The 27,096-nt window shown below is 35.5% G+C and overlaps 6 protein-coding genes across 8 annotated transcripts; 3 read left to right on the plus strand and 3 right to left on the minus strand.

Moving 5' to 3' along the window:
* The first annotated feature begins 823 nt into the window (after positions 1-823).
* Positions 824-15,469, plus strand: LOC126851756 (protein Wnt-5b-like). Of its 3 annotated transcripts, XM_050596044.1 has the most exons (10): positions 824-1,176; positions 1,854-3,966; positions 9,636-9,725; positions 10,686-10,786; positions 13,430-13,695; positions 13,808-13,988; positions 14,193-14,304; positions 14,466-14,568; positions 14,772-14,939; positions 15,075-15,469. In XM_050596044.1, exons 3-10 carry the CDS (start codon positions 9,723-9,725, stop codon positions 15,260-15,262), a joined length of 1,122 nt encoding a protein of 373 aa, XP_050452001.1. In that variant the 5' UTR covers positions 824-1,176; positions 1,854-3,966; positions 9,636-9,722; the 3' UTR covers positions 15,263-15,469. The 3 variants fall into 3 exon arrangements, with proteins under 3 accessions (XP_050452001.1, XP_050452003.1, XP_050452002.1); XM_050596046.1 differs by lacking the exon at positions 9,636-9,725 and having other exon boundaries at positions 827-1,176; XM_050596045.1 differs by lacking the exons at positions 824-1,176; positions 1,854-3,966 and adding an exon at positions 4,957-5,050.
* A 500-nt stretch (positions 15,470-15,969) lies between these two features.
* Positions 15,970-17,716, minus strand: LOC126851738 (39S ribosomal protein L18, mitochondrial). Its single transcript, XM_050596006.1, has 3 exons — positions 17,502-17,716; positions 17,264-17,377; positions 15,970-17,176 (listed from the first exon to the last, which is right to left on the minus strand). Exons 1-3 carry the CDS (start codon positions 17,702-17,704, stop codon positions 16,945-16,947), a joined length of 549 nt encoding a protein of 182 aa, XP_050451963.1. The 5' UTR covers positions 17,705-17,716; the 3' UTR covers positions 15,970-16,944.
* Positions 17,717-17,958: 242 nt separating this feature from the next.
* On the plus strand, positions 17,959-20,668 carry LOC126851734 (PHD finger protein 12). Its single transcript, XM_050596002.1, has 5 exons — positions 17,959-18,188; positions 18,339-18,538; positions 18,725-18,999; positions 19,135-20,153; positions 20,272-20,668. Exons 1-5 carry the CDS (start codon positions 18,141-18,143, stop codon positions 20,653-20,655), a joined length of 1,926 nt encoding a protein of 641 aa, XP_050451959.1. The 5' UTR covers positions 17,959-18,140; the 3' UTR covers positions 20,656-20,668.
* A 7-nt stretch (positions 20,669-20,675) lies between these two features.
* On the minus strand, positions 20,676-22,014 carry LOC126851736 (GPN-loop GTPase 3). Its single transcript, XM_050596004.1, has 3 exons — positions 21,804-22,014; positions 21,518-21,711; positions 20,676-21,444 (listed from the first exon to the last, which is right to left on the minus strand). Exons 1-3 carry the CDS (start codon positions 21,846-21,848, stop codon positions 20,862-20,864), a joined length of 822 nt encoding a protein of 273 aa, XP_050451961.1. The 5' UTR covers positions 21,849-22,014; the 3' UTR covers positions 20,676-20,861.
* A 179-nt stretch (positions 22,015-22,193) lies between these two features.
* On the plus strand, positions 22,194-24,652 carry LOC126851737 (uncharacterized). The gene is made up of 5 exons (XM_050596005.1): positions 22,194-22,342; positions 23,294-23,369; positions 23,512-23,606; positions 23,701-24,221; positions 24,463-24,652. The coding sequence occupies exons 2-4, from the start codon at positions 23,324-23,326 to the stop codon at positions 24,205-24,207; spliced, it is 648 nt and encodes a 215-aa protein (XP_050451962.1). The 5' UTR covers positions 22,194-22,342; positions 23,294-23,323; the 3' UTR covers positions 24,208-24,221; positions 24,463-24,652.
* A 408-nt stretch (positions 24,653-25,060) lies between these two features.
* On the minus strand, positions 25,061-26,952 carry LOC126851735 (zinc finger protein 98-like). Its single transcript, XM_050596003.1, has 5 exons — positions 26,726-26,952; positions 26,306-26,536; positions 26,131-26,234; positions 25,627-25,964; positions 25,061-25,527 (listed from the first exon to the last, which is right to left on the minus strand). The coding sequence occupies exons 1-5, from the start codon at positions 26,732-26,734 to the stop codon at positions 25,088-25,090; spliced, it is 1,122 nt and encodes a 373-aa protein (XP_050451960.1). The 5' UTR covers positions 26,735-26,952; the 3' UTR covers positions 25,061-25,087.
* Between the last annotated feature and the right edge of the window lie 144 nt (positions 26,953-27,096).

A 27,096-nucleotide genomic window follows, 5' to 3' on the forward strand; every position in this document is an offset into this window, starting at 1 on the left:
GGGGACAGAATCTACTGCAATTAAGGTGATCGATCACGCGCGTGTCCCTTTGATTAGAGACGGTAAGAAAGATAGATTAATCGGTGGCGATTATCGTATCACCGCATGGAGAGATAAGCGCACACTAATGCGATCTTGACAAATATCACAATAACTATAAACACATTTGTGGCATCTTCTGTAAAAAAAAGAAGGTACCATGATGATCATTAGAGTCCCTCAAAAGAATTTAATAAAGAATATATTCTTTTTGGTTATTAATAATTATAAATAATTATTAATAATTATTAACAAATTTATAATAAGCAAAATTTTTTTTTTAATCCCAAAAATTAATAACGATGATGTACAACCTAGCGAAAATAAAAGTATGTAAAATAATAAATCTTAAAGACGTATAAGTACGTCACTTCACTCTTTAGTAAACAAAAATCAAATTTAAATTTAAATACAACAATATCTTTTCTTTTAAATTTAATTAAAATTTCTCTTGAAGCGACATATTTATAATAATTATCATCCTGTGTATAGTCCATATAAAATAATGTATTGAAGATTAAGAGATTAAAGATTGAAAAAATCATAGACTAATCCATGTGAAGTAATCATTAGACATAGAAAAAAATATTAGTTTTTTTTTTTTAATTTTGATTAGTCAATAATCTTCAATACATATAGTCTGATATGGGCTTTTTATAAAAGGTTATCGATTATCGATTACGTTGACATATGTGACATGCTGCCATATGATCGGCCATGATTAATTGCGCGATTCGTCAAAAGATAGCGCGCGCGAAAGGATCGACGCCAGCGCGATCCTTTCAAGTTTTGGTGGAAGCGCAGCCGCGGATAATTAACGAGGGCGATTGCACGTAACGGTATAATTAAAGGGAAGAAGGAATCAAAGAGCGCGCCGAGATGAGTAAATCGTATCTCTTCATCGTGGCTGACTCTAACGAGCAAGGGAGTATAAATGCTGGATATTTATCGTCGGCGTGTAAAATGCCGATTACAAAGGCCCTATACGCCGCGCATTTAGCGCTAACCGTTCCCGCTCCCTTGATCTCTATCGTGCATAAACATGTCGAACGCGTTCGTCGGACGATAGAAGGAGATGGCTGCATTTAGCGTTCGACGTGAGAGAAAAGAAGAAAGATGGAGATAACCATGTTAAGGGTTTGTATTCTCGCCACACGTTTTAGCGCATGTCAGATTAATATCGAGTACGATTTTTTTATGTTAGATTATTTCGAATGTGTGTGTGTTGCGTGCGGGCGGACAGAGAGAGAGAGAGAGAGAGAGAGAGAGAGAGAGAGAGAGAGACTGTTCAAAAATAAAAAATGTGGTCCTCTATATTAAGTACAATATTAAATAAAATTAATAAGAATAAATATTAGGATGTTAAAGCGTAAGTTTTTTTCAAAAATTCAAGAATAATTTTGCTAGTCCTATATATATGTATGAAATGAAAGAAAAATCTTTTTGGCAATTTTTGAAATAAGAAAAATTGATTTGCATAATTTTCAACATTATATATTATGCAATTAATCTTCGCTTAATTATATTTAAATGAAAATAAAATTTTGTTTATGAATATTACAATCTCTCTCTCTCTCTCTCTCTCTCTTTCTTTCTCTCTCTGTCACACACATACATACACATGCATATAATTTTTTTTATTTTTGATTTTTATATATATTATATTTTTGATATTTTATTTATATTATATTTTTGATTTTATATATATTTGATCTTAAAATTTATATTAATTATATTAGACAATTATATAATAAATATTTTGAATTATTCTCGTATATTTGTGATAAATAATTAATTTTGATTGATCCTTGCAGGAAACTACGATTTTGAGGTATCGCTTCTCGAGTGGTAGTCTTGTTACACGAGCGGCATACTCGAAGGATACGAAGGATTAATTGGTGGGTCCAATCGCGCTGCTACCCTTCGCTCTGCCTCCCCCTTTTTCTTCCTCGCAGCAATCCTTTCGAAGGGGTTGCACGCCACGCCGGATACCGCGGGCACGGCTAGTGGCAGGAAAAGAAAAAAGAAGCGCAGAGGAAAGAATGAAAGAAAGGAGTTGCTAATTGACACGGACGATTGCACGTAACGGTATAATTAGAGAAAAGAATACGAAGAGCCCGGGCCGATGCACCGATGAAACCAATGAACCAGCCACCGCGCGACTAGAAGGAAAGGAGTGAGGAAAAGAGAGAGAAGAAAAAAGCGCGAGTGAAGCAACGGAAGAGAGACGAACGGAAAGGCAGAAAAGCAGCAGGGGAGAGAAGCAGCCGGCGGCTTTCGTGCGACCATCGAGGGGTTCCCTCCAGAGAAAGAGCCGCAGATAAGAGAGAGTGAGAGAATGAAAACGAGAGAAAGAGAGAGAGAGGGGGAGAAGGAGGTACAGGTTGGAGAGACAGAGAAGGAGAGTAGGGGTACGTAAACAGCAGAGTGAGCAGGAGAGACAGAGAGAAAGAATGATAGAACGAGGGGAGAGGGAGAGTGAAAAGAGAGGGACCATGGGCTCGTGGACCCTGCCGCGTTCATTCTGTACCAACACGCCGCGCTGATCGGTTTCACAGCGTTCCTGGTAACCCCCCACAATACCACGAGGAACACTCGTTCTCCAACAAGATCGCTTCTGGAGAAAAGAACCTGCCAATCAAAGTGTCATTAGGTTCTAATCTTATCGGCGACATCTCCTCCACTTCCTCTCCCCGCTGTGAGATACCAGCCGTGCGATTCGCGACGACAGGATGCTGCAGGACGAAACTTGGGAAGTGCCCCGGTGAAAGGTGCAGCGAGAGTTTTGTCGTTTTTTTTTTCTTCGAGAGCTTGATCTCATCGGGACCAGGCTTCTTCATCTGAATGCCTAGCGAAGAATCACAACTCTGCAATCCCCGATCGGCGGTATTTGACTAACAATAAGAAGCATCATCGGTTCTCTCCGAAGAAAATCGCGAGATCATTCGGAAAAAGTGATAAGCCAGTCTTATAATCTGGCGATTCGCGGGTAGATTTAACACGAGAAGAGTTTTATCTTTCTGTCAAAGACGATCATTATCAATTTTGAGGCTGTTTGAGGCTTAAAAGAAACTTGTTATTATGGAAAACCCATCGTTCATATGTTGATAAATTTTGACGCGAAAACGAGTGCTCGAGGGACCAACGAATGATGTATGTCGGTGGCTCGCTTTTATCTCGGACGTTTGATCGGGAGACAGGTTTCCAAACGGAACAAGAACAATCTTACAGGCATAGTTGCGACGAGTGAAATATAAATCCAACGTCGACGAAGCAACGATTAATAACGCAACTTATTGAAGATCGGACGCGAAGATTGATCTTGGTGATTGGACGGATTATACGAATGCGCCGATCCTTCCAGATCGCGAATTAACGACGGCATTTCGCCAATCGGCGAAGGTTCTTTCACGAGGCTCCAACAGCGGCGGAAATTATTCCGTCAAGATCGCAATCGCGCGAGCGCAAGCAGCTCACCCAGGCGATCAGGTTTCGCCCCGTGAAAGAAATCTCGCTCCGCGTTCTCCGCCGGAGAAATATCTCATCGAGTATCCGAGTACTTCGACCGAGAGTACTCGCTCGAGTTGGATCCGAGAGAGATAGGGCGGACTAATTATGCGAGTCGGTGAGTCTTATGGGCCGCAAAATGAGACGTGAAACGGCGCGTCGTGTCACGCGAACAAGAGGAAGAAGAGGAACGTTTTCGTCCACGGGAGCTCTACTCGCGGAAAGGACAAGGACTCGTCGTGGGAATTTTCGATAGAGAAAAAAAAAAAATAGAATAAAATCGATTCTTACATTTGGTATCGTCGAGCGGGAAGATACGATACGATAAGCCGAGCACACCGCGGGATTGTCCCGCCGAGCCGAACCGAACCGAGACGCAATTATCTTCGATACTTAACGACCACGGCTCGTTCCGTTCCGGTGAGTAATTATTCAATTAAACGGCAACTCTTGCCGAGGGTCACCACGACATTTACAATAATTGACCATTCGTCGTGACGAGCACCGTTTTACGACGCTTTCTCGTTACCGATTTATCTCTCTCTTTGATTACGAAAATTACACTCCTCCATTTTGCACGATTACTTCAAATCCATCACACATCTTTCTTATATGTAAATTCTTTAAAAATAATTTGAAAAGAATTTTTACATTTTAATTGTCATTATCTCGTAATCGTACTAGATAACACGCATGATATTTTTAATAATAATAGTAACATGATAAATCCATTTAAAAAATCTGCGACACAAAACTCTGCAAAATCATTGATAGAATTATAATTATTTAATTATTATTATAGTTATTTAATTATTAACATTTTCTTAGGCGTAATTATTAAATGATTAAATTGAAGGAGACCAATATATAAAATAAATAAAAATAAATAATTTGATTGCATAGATAATAATTAGAATGATCAATTAACGATTCGAATATTTTTTATAATCAGGTTCTATTGCGAATTTAGCACGCGACAACGATCTCCCTGCGTAATGCGGATTGTAACGAGGAGGCCTCGTCGAAGAAACGCTCACGCAATGAATTGAAACGCGCACGCGGAATCACAAGCGTCTGTCAAGCGTTGTAACAGGATCTCGTTAGCGGGCAGTCGATATGAGCGATGATGGTGTACAGTGGCGGTCTGGTGCTCGATAAAAGCGACCGTCGAGATAAGCGTTTCATCGGCGCGATCGCTCGCGCGAGCCACAATCGGTTCGTGACCCGGACGCGACTTTAAGGAAAGGACCGATCCTTTCACTTTCCATCGTTGGCGGATAAAGTTTCTAAATTTCATGTTGTATAAAGTAGCTTAGATATGTATCATTTCTCTCTTTCTCGGTCCCGAGTGTGCTTCAAAATCATCCCCAACTCACGCTCGTGCTCGACAAGAACACGTCACTCGTCGATGACACACGCGACAGTGAAAGAGTTGGCCATCGAGTGTCAAACGTGTATTTTTGTAATTTATTATCGAATATCAGTTATATAACTTTTTAAACAGGTACATATTTATATATATATATATATATATATATATATTTTCACATGTATTTTCTCCTCTTAAAGAATCTCCTGTCTAAAATAATATTCTTCCATTTAATTACACCCGGTATATAATTGATATGAGATTTTTTGCTTCTCTTTCAGGGATTGTTGCTATATACATATATATGTGCATCGTCGTCACGTATCGTAAGCGTCTGTAGACTCGAAATGCCGAACCGAGTCGAGCCGAGGATTTCCGCCTGATAGTCGCTGAACCGGCAATGATTTACCGATGTCTCGGCAGATTAATAGGCAGCAGCCCCCTTTTAACGGCTCGCCGCGAGTCGCCTGTAGCTCATCTCGCAAATGACCATTCCGTTATGCCTCGACTTTGCTCCACTTCGCGACCATCGTGAACAATAGGCGCACTCCGGCAAGCATCATTGATCACTTTTGTGTAGAACTTGGAAATTATTTCTCACAAGATGCACATAATTTTGTCGCATAAAGTGATCGTGAGACACTCGTTGATACATTCGGCGGTTTTAGGATATCGCCTATAAGTGGAAAGATTTGTACTATTTTGAACCTTATCGCATTAACATTTATGCTTCTTTTGGATAATAGGGTGTCTATTCCTTGGAAAAATATGAAAAATCTAGGATTCTCAAATATTTTTTTTATCTGTGGAAAAATCAGGGAATTCTTAGGAATTTTATCTCAATTCAAAAAATTCAAGAATTTTCTTTTTGATAAATCTCCTTTATATAGGATGAGCCTAAACGTTTCCGTCACAATTCGAGATTTTATAGGAAATTTAATTCTGAACAAAAAGTTTTTTATAGTTATCTGATGTATCGAAAAATGCTTATAAAATTTATAAAATAATCGTGATTTCAGAGGTTTTTAAACGCTAATTTTTTAAGGATGCATTTTTCGATTCATGTTTATAGGAAATTTTTTGTTAGGAATTAAATTTCCTATAAAATCTCAAAGTCTGGCCGACGTTCTGGAACGTTTGAATATATTCGATGTCTTAAAAGATGATTGAATGTACAGTACATATTTTTTATTGTAATTTTTAATATGTTTTAATGATAAAAATGTTATGTAAGTGAAAAAATATTTATCCTACGAAAGCTATTCAGGTTTTTTTTAGTACATTTGTAAATCTAATAATCTACTCTCTAATTTTACAATTACTTGTAAAATTTTCGTAAAAGTAGTTCATATTTTTCAATTGTCAAAAAGCTGAGACGAGGGCGATGCGAAAAATCGAAAGAAACTCAATCTTGTCCCGAGATTGTTGTGTTTAATGACGCGGCCTGGTCGTTATCGGATGAATAATATCGCATCGCAACATTGGTCGCCACCGTTTCTCTCCGTTGCTCGACGCCTTTTAAACGAGGTGAAAAGAGTGCGTTTTAAAACCATCTCGTTTTACGATCCGCGCCGTCCATTTAGCTGCAAGACGCGCGGAAATATTCGCCTTTGTATGAGATATTTTACGCGATGCATCATCGACGATTTGCATGGGAGCTCGTACGACGACGAGCATTTTCAACTGGCTCCGAAGATAGGTGTAATCACCGCGAGGATGATCATTTCCTCGCGTTTAGGGATGCGCGAGAGACGCGTGGGATAATGATGGTTCGCAATCCGGACTTTGCCACGATCGACAAATGCGGCCTGGTGTGTTGTTCCATTATCTTAAATCGGAGCAGTTGCCATTATCCAGGACGATTACCATTCGATTGCGTGAACAGAAAAGGATTCGACGGAGACAATTCTGATTTTTACTTCCGCGGAGTGTTTCTGAAATTAATTATACGGTTCCTGATAATTTTTTTTATTTTATTTTTCTTTTTATTGCTCGATATTATCGAGCATTAAAATACGACTATATTATCAAATATTACACACACACACACACACACACACACACACACACACATATATGAGCTTGATGCATTGTGCATAAATTTCTGCATATGTTGTCATGCACAAGTTAGAAAACAAGTTAAATTTAAATTAAATTTAAATCGAAAAAAAAAATTTTTTAATTTTGTCTCAATCTATTAATGATCAATTTTTGAAACTTTGATAAAAATATAATTGCATTATACTACTTGATTAAAATTATTTTGTAACATCCATTTAAAATTGATTGTTACACTTGTGGTCTTTAACTTCGATATACACTGAAATTATCAAATCGACAATACCTATGTCGTGTAACTTTCAAGTTGATAAGCTCATAAAACGCGTCATGACTGCTGTTATACTTGTAATAATAATCTTCTCGAGAAGGTAAGACGTCGTTTCTTTGATACTTTCCAATTAAAAGTCAGTTCTCTCGGGATAAATTAGCGCGGCTGTATGTTAATAAGGTATCTTTACGAAAGCGTCGTAAAAGTTATGAGTTACGATTGGATGAAGAGTACCGGATAGTATCCTACGTGTGTATAGTGAGTATAATCAACGATTACAATGTCCGACGAAATGGCTTTTGTGTTCCTTTTACGTTCTTGTAAAAAAGGGGCTCTCTCTCGCTCTCTTGACGTACGTAATTACTCTTCAGCGTCGTTGCAATCTTTTTGAGAACTCTCCACTCATCTCGGTCGCTTTCGCTCGTTTAATCAATCGAGATTTTAGCAAATATATTTTCCGCTACTTTTCGCAAAATATAATCAGCGATGGAATTTTCCAAAAAATATCCCAAAAAATATAAAAATTCTTTAAAATATAATAATAATGATAATGTTTTATACATTAAAATACAAAGAATCTTTACATAAAGCCTTCCAATCGTTAATACCTTTACTGGCAAAGGATAGAACGGTTTCTCCAACAGTTTGCATTTCTAAAGTTAACTGGTTTTTCTTCTTGGTTCTTCGCTGGATTGTTCTAGTATAAGTCGTATTTCCTCGTGCAGGTTGTATTGACAATCGTCGACCGGTCCCTACTGTACTCGCGTACCCCCTCCCCCTTTCCATCACCTCGGCTTCCTCGCGTCCAGAGAGATTCTCTCGGATCTTGCATCTTCTCTCCTGCTTTCCTCCTAGCCTTCCTCTTCCTCTGCCATCTCCCTTCTTCCTCTCTTTTCTACCGGAGATCCCTTTTCCCTCCCCTCATCTCTTGTCCTTCCTCCTCACTTCTTGCCGCTCTCTCGTGGCCTCGTAGGCTCTCGTTTTCTTCTGCGTACGTGTATCTCGAGTGTGTATACCGTCCTTAGCTTCCAGCTTCGTTAAGAGGGCTCGAGCCGTCGTCTTGGCGCTCTTCGTGAAAATCTAGAGCCGATTGCCTCTTCGCGGGGTCGTTCGACGCGACTTTCTCGCCTCGTCTTATCTAGTAAATACAATTAACGGGTCTATCCGCGCGACGATTCTAATCGGGGCGCATCCACGTCCGTTGAGATTCTTTAAATGACACGTGTCATTTTGTGTTTCCATTTCCCTCCTGAATTTCCCGTCATTTCCACTCAAAGACTCCCCCTTGTCATTTGCATCTCGCGAATCGGCATCTTTGTCGAATAAATTCGCTAATAAAGAGCGAGTCTACAACTTTATAAGTTTATTTTAAATGCGACTCACACTTATTATGCGTACCTTGGCGCGTTACGATCACATTTTACGATTCGGCAGCCAATGCGTTGCCGGCTGCCGTCTCAGGGATTATGCAAGCGTGTACTCGAGTAGCCAAGTGCATCGTTAGGCATGTGCGCTTAATATCAAATATTTCTCTTTCTCGCTTATTGCTCGCTCATTATAACTGCGCGCGCGTGCAGTCATACCGGAATAGGCGATTAGCTCATTTCGTAACAAACGCACGCGGCGTTTATTGCACCCTATATCGCTTGCTCATGTCTTGTTCAACGCGAGCCTTTAGCGCGAGATACTTTATGGACGCTGATAATTCGCGCCCGGTCCACGCGGGGATATCGAAGAGTGCACGCGAGTTTACATTCCCACCATCCGATCACAAATGCATTTTATACGCCCGGCTAATATCGTCGACCCGCGGATCGCGTGGGCTAGATAGACGGCGATGTACTCTATATAAGCGTGTGTACACGTGTATGTGTGTATACCAGTTCCGCGGGGCAGGGACGTGTATAGCTACCGTGTTATGGTACGAGTTAATTTATTAATACAGGAAACCCTATCGTTTCTTGTCTCTCTCCCTCTCGTATAAGGAAAAGACCCAAGAGTATCAAAGAGAATTTCTTAAATATTATCTCGAAATGTTTTTAAAATATACAGAATGTTTCTAATCGCGTGCGTAATAAATTCGGGAGGAAAACATTGGTGCATATGTGAACTTTTTCTTCAAGAAATTATCCAAGGAGTCACCGTAAAATTTTTTGCACATTAGATTATTTAGGAACATTCTGTATATCAAATGTATTAATTGTTCGATTAAATAAAGCGCTTTAAAGTAACGCTGTTGCTACAGACCGTTACTTTAAAGAGAGAGTTCAAGTTCACACTCGAACGTTATTTACAATACAGTTGTAACTTGACGTGATACTTGATGTTGACGAAAATAGACAAAAGTAAACGCATGTTATTAGTTGTGCTCATCGGGCTCACACGTTTCAGCTACGTCACTGTTCCTGTGTGGGTAGCAGAGCCAGCATCGCCACGGGCTGACCTCGGAACGGAAAGACACCCGAGTCCAGGACGATTATGGTACATCGGTTCGACATTACACCTTGCGAGCGCCTGGACGCCTCTACCCTGCGTTCTCACGTTGCACAAATTGTTGATACAAGTCGCGGAGTCGAGTTACGATTCGACAAAGTTTATAGCTTGGCCCGCGTCACACTGTTGCGCCTTTTAATCTTTGGAACACGCGTCTTATCTGGACGCCGAGAAGGAGTTAGACGAGAGTTCTCTCTTCGTCCAGATATCTTCGCGTACGAAGTTATTGAGTCTGATAACATCAAGCAATGGCTATAAATGATCCTCCCTCCCATTTTAAATCATCAAATGTTCCGTCAATGAATGTACAGCAATTTGCAGACACAGACTCCTATCATGCTTTAAATCTCGAAAGTAATAAGCGACAGACATTGCAGTCTCGCATTAAGCACACACACACACACGGTGTGTGTTTTCTTTAATTAAATTAATTATAATTATAATTTAATTAATTATAATTATAATTTTTTTAAATTAAATTTTGAAAACTTGTACGTAGATTTTTTTTTCTATTTAAATATTTTGTCAGCGAGATTCTAGAGATGAATTATATTTTATTATGTTTAGTAATATTAAGTTATATTGTAATATTTATAATTTTCATCTCGATGTCTTCTGCGTGTTAAAATGCGCGCGTTATAAATATTCCGAATTTTTCTCGCGGGCAAAATAATCAAAACAAATTGTGACCAGGTCGGGATGTTTAATTAAAAGACGATTTTTTCCCCTGCCGTCGTGAATTGCAACGGCCGTGATGCATCGATTTAACCTTGATTTCACCATCGTGCCATGATCATCGTTTCTTTTTTGCCGCCGCTAAACCCGATTTACAGCTTACAGCGGCTAAAGCGCAGAAGTCTTTCGTAATGAAGTAATTAATACGCGAGGGCATGTTATTGAGGCTCTGCGAATACAAAATTCTAACTTTTTTTTTTTCGATGCTTGCAGGGTGAAAAAATGACGATACGCAGCAATGGTCTACTCGTGATACTGCGATCGCTGATGATAGCCGCCGCAACCGCCGCTTCAACGGTACCGGGGACCTGGATGTGAGTATCTCGCGGCGCGATTTTTTTTTTTCTTTCTCCAATCGGCCGATCGCGCGCGTTAAAGAGATGTTAACCGGTCTCACCCGCGTATTTATAGTTAGACGGGACGCGACTATTTTTTTCATTAGGCTCGCGCGACTCTTAAAATAAGCCTGCATTGAAGGACAAGGGGTGCCCTACATATCATCGATCAAAGGATAAAATAACGGCTGTGGGGTGGCTGTCGTTCTTACGGTGAAAGCTCCATTATCCGAACGTGGTTTCACTGAACTTTCGATTATCCACGTTATTACACTGTAATCTTCAATATCAGCTTGAATAATTGAAATTTTGTTACGTATGGAAATGTGAGATATTAAAATAAGCGAATAAATATGAATTTTATCGTTAAATTAATTTATCGAATTATCAAACGAATCTTGAAAATAATTTTTTCTTTTAATTGTTCTTTATTAAAGAGGGATGAAGCTTGTCGTTGCGATTAAATTCACCTTCATCAAAATTATACAAAAATATTTCCTCAATTGTATATTTATCGATTCGGAATCTCTTCGTGACATTAATTGCGTGGCAAATTAAATTAATACGTTACAAAGAGATGTGAATCGAGAGCACGCGATTTTTCACGCGCTTCCTAATTTATAGGCCTTTGTGCTGGGCATGGGCACAACATCGTGGGAATCTTCGGTGCCCTCGAAAATCTCTCCGCGAACTTGTTCCCTACGTCGTTTGTACCCCGCCTCGCTCGAAGTGTGTCTAATCTTTGAATTGCCATTCTCGCCCCCTGTGTTCTACCCCGCGTGAGCATGACCAATCATCGAATGGTCCCGGACGCCCGCGCTCCTTTGTCAGGCCGGCCGGGTCGCTCCGGACTTTCTTCGCGCCAGAATTACCTCTGTATCCCCGCATCTCTCACGAGAAAATCCTCGTCTGCTCTTTTATCGGAATGCGCTTGTATAAACCGCACGTTACATTACAGCAATAAATAGTATTCATCGAACTTCGATATATTTACATCGGCATAGCTCTTTTTATTGGCACATATAATATTTATGTGATTCAATTAATCGTCTCGTGTTCCTTGATCACTCGGCTTGATCATTTATACACGATCATTTTCATTGTCGTGTCTATGGCCGATTGTCTTGAGACACCCTATATATAATATATATGCATACACACCGCTGTGCGCGTGTAGCTGCAATCTCTTAGAAGACGCGGGGCATTATTTTTCGGAGCTGCGGCCCACGACGAGAGCGACGATGGTGCCCCGCGCGAACCCCGTGCGTGGGCCGTACCCCGTCGAAATATTATCGCTCTTTCTCCCCCTCTCGTCCCCTGGGTTCGCGATTGTCCGCGCCATTGTTTTAGGGGAGTGTAAAGCCAATGATATATCGCTGCTGAAGCGTGTTCCAGAATATTAATGCCGTCTATTACACGCTCTCCCTAGACGCTCGCGCGGGCTTTTACGACTCTTCGCTTAATCGCGGTAATACTTGGGGACCGACGTATGATACCTCGATGAAACGGACTTTTTCCGACACTCACGAGACGACACTAACGTTTTCTTTTCATCTCGAATTATATCTCAAATAATACTTTAAACAAAACTTTTATTCAATTTAACGCTAACACGTAAATGAATTTTGATTATCCTCTAGAAATTTCCAGGTAATGCACGCTATTGATACATCTCAAGCGGGCGCGTCGTGTCGCCGACAACCCTGGCAAGTATTTACCTGAGTCACGCTCGGACAGGTCCTCCGAGCTGCACCGAGTCGCCGTACAGGTTGTCGTGGCTTACCGCGTAAAATTGTGGCCGGACGAATGCAATCGAAGAGAAAGACTGTCGTTTGGTCTCGATAATAGAAGCTGCAGGATATAATAGAAGAATTTATTTTTTCAAGTCGCGCCAAGCATCAAATTTATTCAGAAAGCTTTTATCCAATTATACGTGAATATCAACGTAATATTTAATTTTGTATAAGGTGTTTTTGTTATCGAAAACATTCTATATATTTTCGTCGTTTCCAATAAACCATATGCAAATTAAATCTTGTATATATAAGATATACACAAATATATACGAGTTAGATTACATAGAATCAATCGGATGCAAGCGAATCGCGCTGATGATTTCGCGGGGGATTTTTCTCAATGAATCTCTCGCAGGGATAATATGTGAGCGGTGGAGACGCTATTGGAACGTACGCTCGCGACGGTTGTCCGTTTCGAATTACAGATTATCCTTCCCCGGCATCCCATCCCGCCGGCTTCGGCTTCTGTCTTTGACGGTACCGTTCCATCATCTCGCTCGGTTGACTCACAAATGCCGCCATTAAGCGAGGAAATCCAAGGGCTGCTCCGCGCCCATGAACGTGGGTCATCCTGCACCGAATTTGTATAATCAGCGTAACAAATCTGTAGGAGTTAGGGATCTCACGTTGTGTGTGGCATTGGCGAGCCATCGAAATATCTGTACTCTTGCGACGCAATCGATAAAGAGTTTTGGAGTATTAGACTTTGTTTAAGCCTTTGTCAGCATTTTCTCTGAAAAAAGAAAGATAAATCCGGTTTTTTTTTTTAATACGACATTATAAGTATAAAGCTATTCTGAAAATTCTATTTTGTATATCTTGATAGTAACCTGGGTCTACGACATTTCCCGCAATTGGAAGCGGCGCAGTCGATGGAGGCGTTCGACGCGAGTGCCTCCGAGATTTGTACCAGCTTGAGAGGATTGTCTCAGGGCCAAGGAAAACTCTGCCAACTGTCCGTGGATCACATGTCCAGCGTGACCAAGGGTGCGAAATATGGCATCGCGGAGTGTCAGCATCAGTTCAGAGACAGAAGGTGGAATTGCTCCACCGTTCATGATGAAACTGTGTTCGGTCCGATGCTCAGAATAGGTTTGATTCGATTATTCCTTCGGAAATTTTATAGTCAGCGTCTAAAGTATTTCTTGAATTAAATTTGTTAAAAACGCATGTCTTGAATTAAATTGCATTTATTCGTTTGCAGCGAGCAGGGAAACTGCATTTGTTCACGCCATCACCGCCGCCGGGGTAGTTTATTCCATCAGTCGTTCTTGTCGAGATGGTCAACTCTCATCATGTGGCTGCTCCAGGAGTAGCAGACCCAGGGATTTGAACCGCGATTGGATCTGGGGCGGATGTGGGGATAATCTCGAGTATGGCTACAAGTAAGCGCACGAATTCGATAAATAATGATTCGATAGACGTAAAGATCAAACATAATTAAATATAATATATAATTATTATTGTCATCATATTATTTATATAACTTTTTTCTAGCTATTGTTTTAATTCACCTTTAACCTTTTTTGCGGAGTACTTGTATTTATATATTAAAAGTAAACGACGAATATGTTGTACACGTGTTTTAGATTCACGCAAGCATTTGTTGACGTGCGTGAGCGCGAACGTACTTTCAAGAGAGGCAGCCGGGAGCAGGGCAGAAGCTTGATGAATCTACACAATAATGAGGCCGGACGCAGGGTAAAGTTCGTTCTTTTCTTAGCCTGCACGTGTGAGAAATGTCTCTTAAATGTCGCATCGCGTTAAACGCGCGAAGGCGCTCTTATCGATTTTTCACAATTCAACACGAATTCGCTCAACTAAAGCCGCCGTGTCGAAACTAATACATCGTTCATCTGCAGGCCGTCATTAAAAGGTCCAAGGTGACGTGTAAATGTCACGGCGTTTCCGGAAGCTGCAGCCTGATTACTTGCTGGCAGCAGCTCGCATCGTTTCGCGAAATTGGTAGGTCTCGATGCGTGCGATTAATGTCTCTTATCACGATTAACGGAGCGATGTCTTTTCTGATCACTAAAATATTTAAAAGACCATCCAGAATAATGTCATACATAGTCGCGAACATTTCAAATAATAATATTTAGAATGTTTTTTCTTTTTTTTTTTTGAATATTTGTGTAAATAGCGTTTATAATTTTTAACATTTTCAGGTGATTTTCTGTTAGACAAGTATGACGGTGCAACTGAAGTCAAAGTCAATCGACGAGGTCGCTTATCGATGCGCGATCCGAGATTTTCCGTGCCTACCGCCAATGACCTAGTCTATCTGGATGACTCGCCAAACTATTGCCTTCCGAATGATACTTTAGGATCGCTAGGTAACATTATCTTTTTCTTTCTCGTGGATGTTGATCTTTTATCAAATTTCTTTGCTTAGTTGGAGTCGAGAAGAAATATTGTTAAAAATTATTTTCTGTATGATGTTCTTTTCATAGAAAATTATTTTATAATAGGTACACAGGGCAGGCTATGTAACAGAACTTCCTCTGGCATGGATGGTTGTAATCTTCTTTGTTGCGGCAGAGGATACAATACGCAAAAATCGACCATCAGGGAGAGATGCGAGTGCAAATTTCACTGGTGTTGCTTCGTCGAATGCAAGACTTGCGTGAAAAATATCGATATTCACACTTGCAAGTAGAGCGCTATTATTTATTCTTTTTTTTATGCCCCCTTTTTGACTTATCTTCGCATTATCGAAGATATATATACATGTAATTAATAGTGTCATATTCTGATAACAGTGGCATTATTGTTTCACAGACAATGAGAAAGAGAATTATTGTATGATATATTATACTTTCTTTAAAACTACTTTCTCTCTACTAATATATACATAAGTGCGCGCGTGCACATACTACACATACACATACATATATATACATATATACATATATATATATATATATATATATATATATATATATATATATATAGTGTCCATTCATCCATTCATCCATCCATCCATCACAGAATAAAGCTATTCCTTTTTTCATGAATGTGTATGGTATCCACGCAATATTATTATTCCAAGTTTTCAATAAATCAAAAAATTAAATTTTGTCAAAATATTATATTATTAATTTTTCTCATTGTTGTAATTGCGGCCTACAAAAAAATTTGCAAAAAAAAAGCAAATGTCAAAGAACTTGACTTTTAATTGTGTATTTATAGGACTTGAATGCAAACGATTTACTATTAAATTGGCAGCAATTTATTTGAATAGAGATAAATGGAAAGTCAAAGATTTTAAATTGCATTTAGCCTTTCATGTTGCATCAAACTGATCACACACATCCATTTAAACAATTTTAGATATACATCATTTAACAATAGCAGATCGAAACATATATCTCATATTGCTTTATTCTATTTCTTTTAAATACAGATGAATATATATTAACGATCTAATTATACCCCACGCAATACATGAATAAATTCTTTTCCAACTTTGTGATTTCATTACTTTAGAAAGTAGTTATAAATTATTTAAAATGTTTATTGCGTTTTTATTTATTTGTTCTGAGCAAGCAATTTAACTTAATGATTTGCGAAATAGTGTGCATAAGTTAATGCATATTGCGGATTTTGATTGTACTTAAAAATGCTGTAATTAGAATCATGTCGTAATATAGAATATCATTATAACAAATATCAGTAGCAAAAGAAAAATCCAAAATTATTTTTCTAATTAATATATGCAGAATGACATAGGAATAGCTCTGATGATTATATATGTAGTTTATAATACATAGTTTCAGTATTATATATTTATATAACATAATATATTACTCAAACTATGTATTATATACTATACACATATATAATATATGTATATCATAAACTAATATTTATCATATTTACATTCAATCTTTTGATAAATCTATTAAATCCTCAGAATTGTTTTTGTATCAATCTGTATATGTACATGTATCTAACTTAAATTTTTTATTGTATAGTCATTATGATAAGTAAAATGTAATAACATTTCATTATTATAATTCTTATACCATTATGAAAAACACAATATGTATTTGCCTTGGATAATGATATGACACTTATAAGTCTAATAGCATTACATCTTTAGATTAGATGTTTATTTAATAGTGATATAATTATTTATTTTATCTCTTATAACGAGATATTGTAGTGTACAAAACTTGATATTTTGCAGTGGTTTACTACAATAATATACACACATCACACCAAGTTTAATTTCATTTACCTTTCACAAGAAGTATCGTTAGAGCTATACTATATCATTTATATAGTTCACAGTTTATTTCTTGTACATTATCGTGTAGGAAAAAGATGGTATATATATTATTCATGGATCTCCCATGGCTTTTCTGGTCGATATCTGTCCCAAGAATTTGGATACTTATACACTGGTGGTTCTGTCAGACAAATTCCATTATTCTTTAACTGTTGAATTAATAATTCAGATTTTTCTCCAATTAACTCAGCATCAACTTTCATTTCGCAAATCCCAGCTTCCAAACAACGCTGAGCTAAGACACGTCCTACGTTAATATAAGCTGAACCATCGGTACCCCTAAATTCATATTCTAATTATTTGATTGATCTAACTGATTAAGAAGAGTAATAATAAAACAAGATTTAAATCCAAATAAATCTCTACCGATATAACTGCTTCTTTAATGCCCATTCCATGCTAGAGACTGTAATGACTGATCCATTTTCAAAGTGGCGAACTTCTGCAGTAATGTAACGAGGTTTCTTAATCAGATACAGTCTATAAATGGAATAACAAAGTATTATAATTAATTGAATGATCAGATTAGTTGGAGAATGCATATATTTCAAATCGTCCGTAGTGTATGTATATATGTAGCAAAAGAATTGAGAACCTGTCTTACTTGTGCCAATACGTTCGCCCGGGTACTTCGAGATGATATCCCTGAGGTTTCCTCGCTATCCTTAGCCGCTCTAAATTTCGCGGATTTCGGTTCACAACCTCCGTACATGACTCGATAGATTCCGCATTACTGTGAATCTCTCTGCGTGATTCTACGCGGAGTAACGCGCGTGCAACGCTGGCACGTACGTTCGCCGAGTACATTGTCGCTTTTCTTTTATAATTTTGTAATTATCGTCGCTGCATAAATGTCACATTATACATCACATGGACTATGGCCATTGATATGCGAGCTAAATTTCTCGCGCAAGCGCGGTGTCAATAAGGTATCTAGTATTAGAGAGAAGCCTTTCTTAGCAAAATGTCTTACACCATCTTACATATATGTGAAATATTAAAAATACAATGCTTTTAATTAAAAAAAAATAAATAAAATAAATAATAATAGTACATAATTTTAGATCTTTTGACCATCATTAATATAACCAAGAGGTCGCTACAAACGTTATATATATGTATATATATTATGCTTGCCACATGAATTTAATGGTGGTAGAATGAGAGAGAGTAGATATTTTAATTAATAGAAAACGAGGAAATAATTTTCTGATTATTTGCAAAGTATTAGCGCATATTCCAAATGAGTACCGTCGAGTATGGTTTCCCGACGATTGGCGGATTAATGCCGGTAAGCAAAGTAAACGAATCTACCAGTATATAATATAGAACTTTCTCCTATAAGAAATGGAGAGAAAATGTGCATAGTTTAATTCTGCAATCTCTTCAGCTTCTATTCCTGAAAGATCATTCCTTCTAAACTTAATTGTCTTTCCATTAGCAAATACAAGCTCTCATAGCACCACCAGTATCCGAAGATTCCAAGGCAGCTAAAACAAAGAAGGAAAAGGAAGAGAAGAAGCATCCATACTTCAAGAGAAGAGGTCGTGGTCACAATCGTGATTTCTGTGATGCTTGTAGAGATGGCGGAGAGCTCATATGTTGCGACAAATGTCCAGCCTCCTATCATTTACAATGCCAGTAAGTACGCTTATGATATAAATGTATTTGTATGATATGACTATACTCGAACTGTTCTACAATTGATTTAGTAATATTTATACAATTGATTTAGTAATATTAAGTAATATTTATAGTAATATTTAATAATATTTATAAGTACTCCTTTTTTTATAAAAGTACAGTTTTAAAATTGTTTCCTTTTAGCTATCCTGCAGTGGATCCTACAGATATTCCTAATGGAGAATGGTTGTGTTATGCCTGCCGTTGTGCTTCTAAAAGAGAACTTTTGGATAGTAAAGGAAATGAAAAAAAGAAAAAATCTGCATTGGAAGTACTAGCATTGGCGGCTTCTCTAGTAAACCCAAGAGAATTTGAGTTACCCAAGGAGTTACAATTGCCTATAATGTTTCCTGGAAGTAATAAAATGGATTATGTATCTGGCAGAAGAGGTAAACAGTTTAGTTCGTCATATAATAATGGTAAGTGGATTAAAATTATGATATTTTATCTTTTTTTATGTAAGAAAAACATGTATACTATGAAATATCAGTTGTTATAATTGTTTTAGATTAATCAATATATAAGAAATATCAATATATGATATTCTTTTCCAGTTGGAAAAAGTCACTGCTTGGATAGCAACTTAATGGTTCCATTGCCAGCCCGTCTATGTTTTGAATGTGGACGTAGTTGTAGGAAGGCTCCATTAATCGCATGTGACTATTGTCCATTATATTTCCATCAGGATTGTTTAGATCCCCCACTGACTGCCTTGCCTATTGGCAGATGGATGTGTCCCAATCATCCGAATCATTTCATAGATCAGAATCTGTTAACTTCTTGCAGAGTGACAGAACGCATAAAACTCTGGGACAAATATGCCAATCAACCAATAGATCAACATGCAGTAAAACTAGATTTTTTGCGTAAAGCACGCACTGCCAATCCATTATTTCGCACAAAGGTGAGACTAGAAGGTCGTCCAAGAATAAAAGTTCCTTGCAGTGTAAAGTTCCATTATGAGAATCCACCACAATTAGATCCTGTACAGTTTTCTCAAGACAATCTTATATGGCCTGTAAAAAATACTGTAGACAGAGATGAGCAACGTAGAGATTCTGAAAAGGCAGATAATAGCAATGATAATTGTATAGAAAGTGAAGAAATGGAAGAAACCATCAAAGTGAAAGAAGAAAAAGAGGGACATGAAACAGTCTCAGATGAGGAATGCGATCGACATGAAGTATCAGGTGCAAACGAATATATGAATATAGCAGACAAGATCGTGATAGATAGTTCCAAGGAATGTAATAACCTTGAATTTCATGCAAGGTATTGTGGTTATAATATTAAAGAAGGTGTCCAATTATTAGAAAGACCAGTATTGGAAGCATTAGCGCGGCAGAGATTAGAACAGATATTAAATCCAGATGGGGAGAGTTATGAAACAATAAATTGTCATAGAAGAGCAAGAGCCGTATTATTTTCTTTAAGCCCTAAGCCTAATCCACCAGCTTTCATAACTCATAAAACCTTTGTTATTGGCAATGGCCCCAATTGTGACTTAGTTTTATCCAATTACGGTAATTGTGGATTTACATCCTCTAAACATGCAATTATATTTTTCGATGAGGTAAGAATGAACATAATATATTTTTATTTAAGAGCATTACTTAAAATCAAATTTTTAAAGAAAAAAATGGCATACAAAATATATTTTCTTTTCTTCTCAATAGTATTTTTTGTTGCAGGCGACTAAGCGTTTTGAATTGCTCAATTACAGCGAATATGGAACAATAGTGGACAATGTGCTGTATTCCTGCGATTATACTCACGATTTAGAAGAACAAGTAAAAGAGGAAAAACCTAATAAAGTAACAAGTGTCACTAAGGAGGAAGAAACCTCAGAAATAATAAAGACAATTCTACACAAGAAGGAAACATCTTGCTTGCAAGAACATGCACATAAGAATGACAAAATCTTGTGCAAATGTAATGCAAAATATGATACAAGAACCGCCGAACATTTAGAGGAAGGATGGGAGGGAAGTGCAATTATTGCACATGGCTCGACTATTATTTTTGGTTGCCTCATGTTTGTATTCAATACATTGAATTTATATGTAGACAGATAAAAATATTTCCAAATTGTAAATATCTTCCATTGTACAATTTTATAAATCAATACAAAGTAAATTATAAATATACACAAACAAAGAATTGTAGCACATATTTTTCTTCTTTTTAATAATCTACTAAATATACGATCTATGTTCTAGATATATATATAAAGAATTATGCACACAGAATTATATGAAAGTTTTTCTTACAAGATAACTTTTTAAGATTCATTCATTTCGTTATCAGGTTCATCAAAGTCTTTTGGTTTTACTTCTGTATTGTCACCATATTGTATAGTGTTATCAATAATTAATTTAATATCCGCAATATTTTCTTCATCCTTAATATTTAATGGTAAGAAACGCACTAAACTGTAATCTGTTATGATTCTACCGATACTTTCTGTAAGACTACGGTACCTATCATTCCATGGATCATCTTCCGCATCTGTCAATAAACTATCTGGATCAGGTTCTATATAGCTGTCCAATCTTTTCTGTGCGCTCTTTGATAGCAAGTCCATTTTACTAAGAACATTAACATGTGGAATTTCTAGATTTATCATTACACTAAGAGCAGCCAAAGTACCAGATAAAAACTTTGGTGCATCAATCATGAATTGGACATCCATCAAAAATACTCCACATATATGAAAATTAAGATTTTGCAGTATGGTTATCAGCTGTCGTATTACAGTCATATGAGTATACAATTCAATTTGTCCTGGACAATCAAATATTATATAATCATCATCTACATCACCTAATTCCTCTATCAGCCAGCTTACATTATCAATCAAATATCTATAAAAGAAATAATTTTCTTATACAAAACTACAATTAAATAATTGGTCCATCTAAAAGAGATGTAACTTACTCCATGCAATATATAAGCCCACCGTTGGGCCCAAAATTATATTCAGTTTCCATGACATCTTCCAACTGAATTAACTCTCTTATATCTACCAAGGGTTTGTAATCAAAATATTCTGCTGCAGGATCTAAATTCACAACATCTATTGTTTTTCTTGAGTCAATGCCATGTTGTTGCATAATTGAACAGTAAGTAGACTGTTAAAAATTAAATTGATATTAACAATTATTTCATTAAACATATATATATTACTATTCAATTAAAACTTTGTAGAGGATAGATATATTACCTTGCCGGAACCGGCCGGTCCCATCACTAATTGAGCGTATCTCATTTTAATAAAAAATGTTATGTGTGTACAAATAAAATAAAAATTATACAAAATTATTATTTATCTCTCTATCACATGAAATACAACTGTATTATATGTAAACGAAATCCGTTCACGTACTAACATCACTACACTCTCATGGCAGCATGGCTACGACTGAGACAGCTGGGACTGGTTACTGGCTACGACCTACGACGTAGAAATATCTAAAGCCCATATTACATTACGGGTTGCGGGCTTGGTTGCGGATTGACCAATCAGAACAAAGCAACTTGCCGGTTGATTGGTTAAATCGCAACTGTTAACTGTAATCTCAAGCTCGCAATCCGTAGTGTAATATGACCTTAACTTCAATAATAAGAGATGGGGGCGCGTTTGAAAACACAACACGTGTGTGCTGTTGAGGTGACAATTTGAAAGTGAATATCGTTAGATATACTACAGTACCTTTTATTAATTTGTGATCATTATTTGCGTTTTTATCTTCAGAATTTTAGGTAAGTTTATATATCATATAATGTGATTATTTTTATTTAAAAAATTAAAAACGTCGAAGCAAATTTATTTTATTCTAATTGCTTAATTGTTGGAAATAATATTTTGACGAAAGTTTTTTATAATTGACAAGAGAAAAAAGAGTGAGGACCAAACCATCATACACATATGTGACATATATTTTAATAATATGTTACGTATAATTTTTCATTTACACTCATATTATATACATTCAAAATGCAATCGAGTTAAAAGAATAATAAATAATGATAAAGTTTGCGAACGATTTTACAGCACAGGGAATAAGAAACGTGTACTTTTATTATTACACATTTGAAAAGTAACGTTCGACCTCTCTTATACATATATATGTATATACATATGTATATATATAGTATTTTGATTGTTCTTCAATTTAGATTTATAAAATCTTTATTGAAAAAATGAAGATCTTAATATTCAAGTGAAAAATGTTTTGTCTCGTTCGATGAAAGTTGCTCTTTTCAAATTTAACATTCGATGAGTTTAGTTCTTCACTTTTTCTTTGTGATTGTATGAATAAAAAATTAAAAACGCGCACGCATACACGATATATTTTGAACTCGTTTCAAAGTTGCATTTAAAAATATGAATTTTGAACAAGAATATTAAAAAAAGAAAAAATAGAAAGTCTTAAAAAAACTTTGTTTTATAAGATTTATGAATATAAATGACATTCTGAATAAACGATGAAATAACGATACTGGAAGAAAATTTAGATTGATATATTCATTTAACGAGCAAAGAAGCTCGTTTGTAATCGAATATCGCGCGAAAAAAAAACTCCATTTCTGTTTTTGATCGCGTGTAATTTCAATATTTATTATATGAAAGAGAAGTACAATTGCTTATGCGCATTCCTGTAAAGAGTTGCAACTATTTTTTAACATTTTTTACTCTTATTTAATTTTTAGAAAAAGAAAGTCGCGGGTCAAACTTATTAAATGGAAGAAGACTTTTCGGACATCTCTAACTCGCCCTTCGCCAGATGTAATTGTTTTCTGTTTGAATTTCTTGTTTAAATTTCTATCCAAAACCAAATTTAAATTTATATATATGTATATATAAATCTGTGATGAGATATCTCAATGTTACGCTATAATCATTATTTATTTTTGTATTTTTTTTTAAGATGTACATAAGGAACTGTCAGATGTATTAGTATGCGGACGCTGTGATGCCGTTTTTCACAAAGTTAGAGAGTTTCAAGAACATCGTGAAACAGAGGTACTTTGTATTTTTTAAAAATAATGTTTAATTTTCATATTAATTTTCTTAATTTTGCTAAATCTTTTTGCAAATTAATTAAAAATCTTTGTAGAATGAACAAGAAGCAATTTTAAATTTTTTATCATGGAAACATTCCCTACCAGGAAATTCTCAAAGGGATGAGAAAAACGATTGGATGCTCTTCAATGAATGGCGTGAATTACAGATACATACAAATAAAAAACACTTGAATACAGCGGAAATGGCTGGTATAAATATTAGTAAAGTAGATGCTAATAGAATAATATCAAGGATGCAGGATATTTTAATTCCACCAAATAAGCCTCCCAAAGATATCCAGTCATTTACCCTAATAAGCAACGCTAACAAAAAAGATAAAATCGATCCCGAATTGAAATCTCAGAAATCAAATTCATCTAAAGATTCAAATGTCTTTTTAAAACAAAATAATACAAAGATAAAAAATGTTGAAAAATCTTCGACGCCTGTCAAAAAACGTTTGCTCGCAGAATCTCCCAAAAATTTTTCAAAGGTCCAAAGTTGGACAAGTGTAGAGCAGCCAGGTTTGATGAGCTCATCGGATAGTACGGCAGACTGAAAAACTCACTATAGGTAATATAACATATGCATTCTCTCTATTCCAAATTGATTCAAAGAGAGATCTCTAATTTGAGCAAAGAAAAATATGAGATTTGTTTGATTCAATAGCCAAAGTGCGAAAAGATTGTAAACCAAACGAACTCCATACTTATTTTCTCATATTAGAAATATCTTTCTGAATCTTACAAAGTAAATACTAGTTGCTTCTGATAATATTATCCATTGTTTATTCTCTTTGTTTGATTATTCACAGGAGTGATCAGGAGAGTAGTATTATTCTTATCAGATGGAAATTTAAATGATGACCAAAGCGAACGAATTATAGCTAAACGAAATATTTTTATAAATAAGTAATGATAAAAATAAAATAAAAATAAAGTCAAATTTTAATTTATATGTAGAAGAATATTGATGTTAAATATAAAAAATTTTTAGCCTAGAAAGGCTTTTTATAACTAATCTATCTCCCAGCGATATTCCTTTTCCTCAGACTCTTCCGCCATAATCACGAGATAAATAATCCCCTCCCTATTGAAATCATCAGCTAATGCTTTGTTTATGTTTATTAAAATTTTATGTTTATAAAAATACTATAAATAGAAAAGTACAATTTCGAAAAAAATAACTAAAAGAAAGTGTACATAATAATAAAAGTTCAAGGTTTAAAAATTTAATTTGTTACTTATACATATTTATAACATGTTTTATCATTTTAAAATGATATTATTAGTGATTTTATTAATAAATTCATTTATTTACGGTATATTTTATTATATTATTTATATTATTTAATTTTGCACTATTAAATATCATTAAACATATTGAATCAAAATGTCTAAATAAAATAAATATTATAATAGGCCAAAGTTTTTATATATTTATTGAATGTTTTCAATATTGTCATTATTATCATTTATCATTGTTTCTCGTTCCATCACCATTTTTTCTAAACTATAGGGCAAATTTACTCCAATTAATCCAGATAGCATACTTTTCTTAGGTATACCTGCATCTTTTCTTTTCTTTTGCTCTTCTTTCGATTTCCTCTTTTTCTTTCCCTTTTTGGATTCATGACGTTGAATATGTTCTATCAACTTCTTTTTTGTCGTAAGACCCACAGAACATGTGTCACAATAAAATTTTTCTCCAAGATGTTTAATTCTTATATGTTGCTCCAAATTTGATTTGAATAAATAAGTTTTATGACAATTATCATATGGGCATGATATACTTAATCTATTTTCAGAATGTATTTTGGAGTGTACTTTTAATCTAGATTTACTAAGAAAGATCTTGTCACAATTGTTGCACTTATAATCTGAAACAAAAGTCAAAATATATAAATTTTTCTATTAAAATCCATTTTTACTAAATTATATATTTAATTAATATCTCTGGATAATATTGTTTTTCGTACTTGTTACATGTTTAGCTTTCCTATGTGCACAAAGAAGTAGCCATTTATCAAACACTTCCGAGCATTCGGATACTGGACAGGGATAACGTTTGGGATCCTTTTCATGTATCTTTTCATGTCGTTTAAATCTACTGATATTTGTAAAACTTTTGGCACATTTATCACATTTATAAGTCATAGGTCCAAAATGCATAGTTTGATGTTCAGCTAATTGATGCTTCTTATTGAAACTTTCACCACATTCCTTGCAGTAAATCTTTTTATCTTTACTATGCATTTTCTTGTAATGACGTTTCAAATTGTGAAGATTACTGATTGACATTGTACATTGTGGACATCTATTTAATAGAACATTTTAAGAGCATGATTTATAAGAATGAAATATAAATATAACTTATACGGATAACATATAAGTAATGTGTCAGTGAATACATATTAAATAGTATATATATATATATATATATATATATATATATATATATATATATATATATATATACTCACTGATATACTTTCTTGGTACCATTATGCGTTTCCAAATGTCTTTTCAAATGGCTAGAATTGGTGTATGACCTTGTACATTCTGGATGATTGCATTTATAAGGTCTCTGTTAGATAAAATAACTAGTCATAAAACGTTATTGTCATATATTTAATTATTTTGATTTGTAATCATTACCTCTCCAGTATGCAATCTTATGTGCCTTTGCAATCTAGAGGGTCGCAAGAATACAGCATGACATTCGGCATAAGTACACTTGTACTTCTTATTGTCTTGTTTATTTTCAATAGAAGTATCATGTTTATTCTGAAGATCAGATGCAACACTATCGCTATCCTGATCTCCTGTATGACCCATTTTAATATTTTGTTCAAATATTTCCCTTAAGTAGCACTCTTTATGCTTAAACTGTTTAAATATGACATGTATTTATAACATTATCACATGTACAAACATATAAATTGTTAAAAGATTTTTAAATTCCAAAAATTATCTAAATATTTTCAAATTGTTTTAATAACCAGACACAATCAATCTGTCAGCTTTGTTACATTTGCACAAAAAGAAAATAATTTGAAGCATATTTATTTAAATTACATTCCACATGTGTGTGTATAAGGTTATCTTTGATAATTATGTAGATGTATTTCTTCATATAATCCCAACAAAGTTTAATTTACATATTTTAGTTTATAATACTAAAGAGAATATAAGAGAATATAATAAGAGAATATAATAATAATAAATATTCTTATTATATTTCTAATTATTTATCCAATTAACGAAAGCCATTGACTCTAAAGAAGAACAAAAATGTTTAGAATGATAAAAGATTAGGGTTAGATAAATCTCGAAATATCATATACAACGTGACACATACCACGTGATATTCTTATTATTGAATCAGTTCGCGCATGCGCACTTTGCATAATTTCTATTAAGCGCATGTTTCGCGCGCATATAATTTA

Source organism: Cataglyphis hispanica, chromosome 8 (assembly GCF_021464435.1).
Source record: "Cataglyphis hispanica isolate Lineage 1 chromosome 8, ULB_Chis1_1.0, whole genome shotgun sequence".
Taxonomy (NCBI): Eukaryota; Metazoa; Arthropoda; class Insecta; order Hymenoptera; family Formicidae; genus Cataglyphis; species Cataglyphis hispanica.